Source organism: Nematocida homosporus, assembly GCF_024244095.1.
Source record: "Nematocida homosporus strain JUm1504 chromosome Unknown 4485, whole genome shotgun sequence".
Lineage (NCBI taxonomy): Eukaryota > Fungi > Microsporidia > Nematocida > Nematocida homosporus.
The window spans coordinates 812-8,910 of record NW_026250607.1 but is presented as its reverse complement, the minus strand read 5'-3'; the positions used below and the strand labels follow the sequence as shown (position 1 = coordinate 8,910).

Sequence of the window (8,099 nt, the reverse complement as noted above, 5' to 3'; positions counted from 1 at the left end):
GGTTCTTCGGCGGAGGTGTTCACACTATCCTTAACAAACACAAAATTAGATAGCGGAGCACTGATAAGTTGGTGCATGGCTTCATAGGCATCGGCTCTTCTACAAGTTACGCAGCCTTTGTTCCGGTCAACTTGTTTTACACAGCCATTGCAGAGCTTGTGGCCACACGTGAGATAGTAAATTGTTGCAAACGTCTCTTTGGGAACTAGCTTTGGTTCCTTTGCCGCCTCGGGTAAGTTAAGAACATCCCTGCAGGCCGGGCAAACGAAGTTGTTGTCTTGCTTGGATTGTTTGAGGTCTTCGATAACCTTTTGGTATGAGATAACCGTGCTATGGCTGCTGGATGTAAGACTATCAAGCTGATCGGGATGACAAGCCAGTTGGGACGCCAAGGCAGATGACATGAGAATAGAGATGGGTGTCGTGTTAGATGCATTGCTTACAGAGCTGATGCGAAGTGGACGACTTAGTAGTTCGATTGGCGGAGTGTTTGGGTCGATTGATTCGATTGTAATGCTATTGAGTAAATCTAGCTTACGGATTAAATAGTCACGGGCGGTTATATTATTCTGCTCGCTCTCTGGCATCTCAGTATTTATCAGCCGCAAAGTAGATAGATTTGTAAATCGACAAGCTGCCCATCGGATAATAGTCGCCACACACGCTTCAGTTAATGTCTGCCTATCGCTGAAACGCACAAGCAGATTGGCAATGGAATTCAGCTGAACGCTGTCTTTCGTGGCTTGGCAGATGACAAAATCGGACTTTATGGCCTCGAGAGTGGCGTTGTAAAGAATCAACCTCTTTTTGTTTGCTATATCAGCTGGGCCGGGGTTAGTAGGTGCAAGTTTGATGTAATTCTTGAAAGGCATGGCCGGAATATGAAGGCCATAGCCCACAAACTCTCGCAAAATCGCACTGTATAAACCTAGTTCAATATCATTTAGCAGTAAAGATAGTTTGTTCAGGCCAAGATCTTTCGCTGGATTGTCTGCAACGTATTTGAATAGTGAGAAGCCTTTGATTTGTTCGCGTTGGACGAAATATTTAACCTCATTTAGTCCGAGGAAGTCATTGATCAAGATCGTTGCAATCTGGCGGCCTACTGGAAGAGAAAGAACTTGAGTGATAGCAAGGTTAGAGAACCCTGCGTTTAGAATATGCACTTCGGTGCGTTCAGTAAAGTCGTAGTGACCTAGCATCCAGTAAATGATCTGGTCATCGACATTATCTAGCACTAAAGTTTCGACCTTGAGGTTCCACTTAGTGTATTTGGCCGCATTAGACTTTAGAGTAGCCATACTAAACCTCGAGGTGGTTTGATTGTTACTGCGAACATTAGAAATACGAAGGGTCTTGGCGGAGATATTATGAAATAGAATTAGAATGTCAATGCATGCTTTAACCTGCTGTTTGTATGGTACTTCGGCCCCAATGATTTCGATCGCTGGGTAGTGTATATTCTGGCAGAAGTGAATCTTTTCTTCTTTACACCTTCTAAGCCAATTGTGGATTCTACAATGGTCAAGTTGGATCTCGATGTTCTGCTTTAGTTTCCAGCTAGGTTCACTGAGTGCATCGCCGCAACATACAACACTTTCATCCTTAATGTCAATAGGCACCTTCATAAAATCATTGATATTAGAAAGTGCTTCTAGGGTGTCCTCCAAATCAGTTCGACCCTCCCCATAACATACCAGGACCTCATTGGCTTCGAGACCATATTTAGCGTAGGCTTGCAGAGTGTAGATTTGTTTGTAGTATTCTCCGAAACAGCACGGCATATTGGTGGCGATTTCAACGGTAATTTGCGTGGCAAAGATTCGAAACTCAGAAGATTTTGGTTCTTCAGCAGATTGAAATTCTGATGCACTAGAAGTTGTGATGGGGTCAAGATCTATAATATTATAAACCCGGATTGCTGATTGGTTGTATGTCCCCAGGTATTGCAAGGCATTCCAGGGAATTCTTAGAGTCAGCGACGGATGTTTGTCTATAGCATTGTCCAGACCAGTTATCGTAAGCTTAGTTCCTGGACTGCTCATAATAGTAATCTGACTACATTTGACCGATAACATCTGAAGCACCGCAAAATCAATCTCAACTACTTTAGGCAGGGCTAGAAAGGAGAAACTGTAATCCTCTTGCAAAGGCAGTTGGCTAAGGAAAGACGTATTTTGAATTCTGTTGCCCGCCATAAAGATAGATGTAATTGGCCGCCGGAAAACAATACCCCGATATATCACATCTGGAAATCTATCATTGGCTAGAGCAGAAAAATGGGGTGTAAATTCCGACGTATAAACTGCATAATCAACTGTATTCTGGGCCTCTGCTCGACATAAGTCCAAATCTATCAAGTTCCTATATTCAGTCCTGTCCAGGTAAATACTCACTATATTAGCATCAATCATATTGATAACACGGGATAGAATCTGCATGTTTATCTGATGGCAATCAGAATTACCTGGTGCACAATGAATAAAAGCAATCCTAGACTTAATGACGGCAACAGTTCTTAGTTGGCGCAAAGACTTATTTGCCGTGCGTATATCAACGTAATTCGATAAAGTAAAGTGGAGTGGTACATCGAAACAATTTACCTCGTAAATGGGTTGGTTGAGTAAAGCATTAGCTGGTGCTATTGGCGGATTAGCTTCTAAGGCAGGGTTCAATGATCTTTTGAGGGTTAAGGGTCTAGCAAGTGTAACTGATGCAAAGCAATCGAATTTAAATCCAATCGACCTCAACTGGTTGCATATTGTATCTGACACAGCCAGATTTGACTGGAATAGCATATTTATCGCCTTATTCTTGATTGATGCATTAGCAACACTTAGCAGGACAAGCAAAAGGCATAATGCGATGTTAATCCAACGTTTAGTTGCTGTAAAATATATGGTCTTAACCGATAGAATCGCCATTACTCTCTAACTAATCAAATCCCAGAAAAGAAAATGGCCAAAAGGGACGTTTGCGCCGATAGGAAATGTGTTGTGTATTAGAATTCCCAATCCTTAACTGTTGAAGGAAATAGAATAGGAGTTTGAACTAATAAGATGCTTGAATAAATATCGACTTTACTATGAAATAAGAGCCACAGAGACAATGGGCCTATCTTTATTGAAAGTTCAGAGATAAGCAATTAAATAGAAGCAATTAATATTGGGTTTGTATTAGGTTGATACGGCAGTGTAGAGAGGGGCTGGTGCAAGGCATACTTGTGGATGCTGCAGAGCAGTTAAGTTAGGTCTTTTTGGAAACCAATCGTCTAAGATATCTGATTGCCTGAATAAAAGTCTAGAAGCTTCGGTTGCTACAAAGTCTTTGATCGAGTTAGTAGTGACTAAGAGGAACTTTCCCTTCCATGGGCAGGACACAATACAATTAATACTAACCCAATAGCATGTTTTGACCAATCACATACCAACCCAACCCAACCAAATACTAATTCAACCACATACCAATTCAACCAAATACTAATTCAACCACATACTAATTCAATCAAATACATATCACTCTCAGCCCATACCTACTTGATGGCTTTCCTGGCATTTCCAACAGCCGGTCTGGTTTGTCCTTGTTAAGCAGCCATTACCAAGTATACCCATCTGAGTTGTTACAATTATATGATAAGTAGTAAATAATTGGCCGTAAGCCCATCCGATTTAGCATACCTGGAACGATAAAGCGCAACTGGGCCGGGCGGTAAAACAGATTATGATGGTTTCACCATAACTTAGTTCTGTTTCAACTTAAGTCGAGTCTCGAAATTAGGACCGACTTTGCACATTAAGGCGTAGAAAGGACTAACTCATTTATTATTGGTTGTGGTAAGGCGTCAAACGTCTCTCCGCCCTTGCATTGTTTGCTTTGGAGAGATATTTGGCCGCCCTGTTTACCAAGTATGTGTAACTTTGTCTAAATTCCTTCTTGTCAAGACAGCTGGAGTAAATAGACGGCTAACTTCCAACTAAGCACAATAAAGTCAACTCTACATCTACCCAACTCTAAATCCTTACTTCTAACCCAATACTAACCCAATCTTACTTTTATCCAGCTAATAAGACCAACAATGTTTTGTTTGCTAAGAAGCCATCCTATCCGAACACTATCCAAACACTAGCCCAAGCCAATAAATCAACGCTTCCTTATCAATTACTTAACTATTAATCTCTGTTTATTGAGTAATTATCGGCCGGCTTCAATTAACTAATGAGTGATTGCCCCCTAAACCCAACCCTATCTTTCTCCGCGCCGGCCATCACGAACTACTATTGTGTTAGCTTTGCATCTATTTAGGATGCTAACCCAACCAACCCAATATCAACCCTAACCAAACCCAATACTAACCCAACACAATCTAATACTATGCTGTAATAAGACTAAACTGGTCCAAATATGCCTATCTAAATCGTATTTGAATAGACAATAACTCAACAGCGAGTAAACGGATTTATTATGAGTGTGTGTATTAAGATAGTAAATGCCTCCGCATCCATAGCTAGGCTTTGCGCCGCCGAGAAGTCTTATTGGTCTTGGCCGGCAGGGCATGCTCTTCATTGGCACTATTGCTGCTATTGACATGGCCATTACCCTCCTCTTGATTCTCTTTGGCCTCAATATACGCAATCTCAGTGCGAATGATAGACTGCCAGTGCATAGGAAACCCAGTCTGGAACTTCTTCATAGTAGCCGCCCGGAAGTTAGGATAAGGCGGGATAGAATCGTCAAACTGTCCATCCAGAATGTAAGTTGTACCTTTACTCATCACACAATGGGGTGATATCCGCTTTTTGATAAATGAGCTTTGAATGATCTTCTCACTGCCTTTAATCAGACCCAACACCACAATCCAGAGCTCATCTTCATCTGGCACTAGCTTAATCGTCCATTGGGTCAGTGTAACATTCGCATTAGGATTGGATGTAGTTATAATTGGACTGGGACGAACAGAGGAAGGATTGACGGTCGAATGGGCAGATGCCACAGTCTGGGGATAGGTAGGTATAGTCGCTAAGGCCGCATCAATGGCCTGGCTGTGGCTATTGTTGATTATTTGCCCTCGTTTTCGGAATTCCTGTAAATTAACGCCATCTTTAAGAACTTCACTAACTGCATCAGGAACTAAAGATAAAACACCCAGACGGGCTTTCTTATGGCCTATCTTCTCACTTTCCATCGGCAAAAAAGAAGAGCCGAAATAAATAGGGTATTCAACCAAGTGGTCTCTATTTATTTGCTATCCTGCGAAACGGTCTCTATGAAACTGTTTCACGCCAGAGTATATAAAGACGGCCCGAGTATTGATTATGCACTATAACCAGCTAGGCGAGCAAGGCGACACAGAGCTATTTCAGTTTCTGGCCAACGCCCCAAAGGAGTTTCGGGAAGGAGAGCGGATTCGCAAATACCAGCTGAAGAATGGCGACTATATTCATTGCATTCTTTGGAACATGCACTTCTATATAACGGGAACAGACATTGTTAAGATTCTGGTCTGGCGATTTCAGAACGCAGGTCGGCATATTACCAGTCATAAGAAGTTTGAGGAAGGCGTCTTCTCAGACTTGCGCAACCTCAAGCCTGGGATTGATGCTATTCTAGAGTCGCCAAGATCGGACTTCTTGGAGTTCCTTTACAAGAATGGGTGTATTCGCACTCAAAAGAAACAGAAGGTCTTCTTCTGGTACTCAGTGCCGCATGATGCTTTGTTCTGTGATGCCCTGGAGAGAGACTTAAGGCGCGAGACCAATTTGTACACATATAGTAAGTACATGTACGGTATGCCAGGAGGGCCGCGGCCACAGGCCTTTATGCCGCAGAAACGGGCTTTGAAGACCTACATTCGCGATGCCAAGGCCGAGGAGAAGAAAACGTACCCGGCGCCAAAGCCAGTTGAGATATCCGAAAAGCCGACAAGTGATATGACGATTGATTTATTCAAAGACTCGCACCTGCCCAATCCTTCGCCCTTTACGGCTGACTCTTCGTATACCTCGCACATTCAGAAGTTCATTCAGCCAAGTAAAAAGACCACCGGGATGGAGTACAACTTCAACGAACTGGACTTGTTTGCTGAGGATTCGGCCTTTATTGAGAGTATTGTGGGGGAGAGCTTCTCGTTTTCACAGCCTTTTGAAAAAGCTCTTATCTTTGATGCTGGTTGCAGTGATAAAAAACCCGATTTGGAAGAGTTCTCGTTTGTGAATCCAAAGAAACTTACCTCAGGTAGTGGCAGTAGTTGCCAGCGAGGTTGAATACTCAAATAAATTTACTTAGACACACTGGCTGATAGGGATTGTACTACCTTTTTGGGAATCCCAGCCTTAATTAAATCTTGCATGTTAGTAATGCTAGTGGTTTTTGAAAAGGTAAGGATCTTATCGGCACGTCTATCGCCGATTTGAGGAAGAGACTTGATTTTAAGAAAGTCCTGGCTATTGAGAATCGCAATCAGAACATCAAGAGTATACTGGATAGGGTTTGATTTGGGTGGAGAGGTATGTAGATTAGATCTTGGTTGAGTATGTGTTGTTACGGGGCCGGCTGGACTGGAAAGGGATGTGGTTGGAGTTATAGAGCGATGCGGCTGGGGATGAGATTTGGTTTGGGATGTATGTAATTGGAATTTAGTGCCGGTGCTGCTGGTTGGGGTTTTAGTACTGGCTTTAAGTGCGACTTTAGAACTTACTTTGGCGTGCGAATGTGCTGAAGGTTTGGGCGTCCAGGGATTAGCTCGGACCTTTTCCGGTGTAGGCAGAAGACGGACTTGACGACTCTTACCAGCAAAGGCTAGAGAACTTAAAGTTTCACAGGAAGTATCACCACTGACAGTGAGAATTAAAATACAGTCACTAGTACCACCAAGTGAATCACTAAGTAAACGAGTGAGTTTACTATCACGATAAGGAATTCGAGACTCGCCCTTACCCAAACTATCAACTACTTTGTTAAGTACAAAAAGACTACGATTAATACTAGCACTCTCCACCATACTGATCCCTTCATTTCCAGTCCGCCGATTATTCTCACTACCGGCTAGATCGACTAAATTGATCTTAGTGCGTAAAACAGAGACATCAGTGGCTAGAGATACAATTAGGGTTAGGAGTGAATGACTTCGACTACTTTCTGTATTCAGTAGAGTCCGTCGCATCTTGCGCCGCCGGTGTCCATCACGGTAATATGTATTAAAAGCCTCTAAATTAGCTAAGTTCTTCTCTTCTAGGCCGGGCACAATTACACGACCCTGGGCATCTTCACGTACGGGTAAAGGATCGCGGGAATCACTGAGAAGATCGTAGACCTTTTCATTGTAGACCTCCATATAGGACATACTCAGTCGGATGGTGAAGAGAATGGATAAAGTCTCGTAGTACTTGCCAAAGAGAGAAGCAGCTATACGTGGCACAAGGCCTGGAGATGTATCGGTGCCTGACATTGTATAGGTCTTTCCTGACCCTGTAGCACCATAGGCCATGACTGTGGTATTGATACCGCGAGCAATGTTATCTAAATAAGGCTCAACGACTTGGTATATCTCTTGCTGGCTTGTTTTGCTACCATAACAGTCATCAAAAACGAATTGAATTTCTTGGTTGTTCTTTTCTACAATAACTTGGTGTTTCTTAAGACGAAGAGTCTTATCGGTATGGGGTGGTCGGATTCTTAACACACTACGTATCGCTGATCCTAATACGGCCATAACAAAGAAAAAGAGAAATTAGTATTAGTATTGGGTTATGCTGTTATTAAGTTGTTGTAGAAATATTGTGATTCATGATGGGGCATAGTATATCGACCTTGTGCTATGGGTTGAGTTAGTATTGGGTTGAGTTGGGGTTTGGTTGGTATTTGGTTGGTGGTTTTAATTTAGTCTTATCTCTTTTAGATGGGTTTGTCTGGTTGCTGGTCAGTTGCTTTAAGTTGTATTGGGTTGGGTTTGGGTTAGTATTGGGGTAGTATTGGGTATATAGTGTGGAACACCTTGGTTGTCTCTGTATCATAACATTCTAGTTGACTCCATAGATGTTGGGGTGTGGTCCTTCTTAGCCTACTCATGACTAACCAGCAACTCTAGGTATATGGTGGCAGGG

General features: G+C 42.6%; 4 protein-coding genes across 4 annotated transcripts; 1 reads left to right on the top strand and 3 right to left on the bottom strand.

The window, feature by feature from the left end:
- Positions 1–2: 2 nt before the first annotated feature.
- On the bottom strand, positions 3–2,924 carry NEHOM01_2403 (uncharacterized protein; the record flags this gene model as incomplete). Its single annotated transcript, XM_051491279.1, has 1 exon — positions 3–2,924. A coding segment is annotated over one exon (2,922 nt), but the record flags the coding sequence as incomplete, so codon positions are not given.
- A 1,580-nt stretch (positions 2,925–4,504) lies between these two features.
- NEHOM01_2402 (uncharacterized protein) lies at positions 4,505–5,182 on the bottom strand (the record flags this gene model as incomplete). The annotated part of the gene is made up of 1 exon (XM_051491278.1): positions 4,505–5,182. The coding sequence occupies one exon, from the start codon at positions 5,180–5,182 to the stop codon at positions 4,505–4,507; it is 678 nt and encodes a 225-aa protein (XP_051347238.1).
- A 130-nt stretch (positions 5,183–5,312) lies between these two features.
- Positions 5,313–6,260, top strand: NEHOM01_2401 (transcription factor STE12; the record flags this gene model as incomplete). Its single annotated transcript, XM_051491277.1, has 1 exon — positions 5,313–6,260. The coding sequence occupies one exon, from the start codon at positions 5,313–5,315 to the stop codon at positions 6,258–6,260; it is 948 nt and encodes a 315-aa protein (XP_051347237.1).
- A 14-nt stretch (positions 6,261–6,274) lies between these two features.
- On the bottom strand, positions 6,275–7,708 carry NEHOM01_2400 (kinesin family member 22; the record flags this gene model as incomplete). Its single annotated transcript, XM_051491276.1, has 1 exon — positions 6,275–7,708. One exon carries the CDS (start codon positions 7,706–7,708, stop codon positions 6,275–6,277), a length of 1,434 nt encoding a protein of 477 aa, XP_051347236.1.
- Positions 7,709–8,099: the final 391 nt, after the last annotated feature.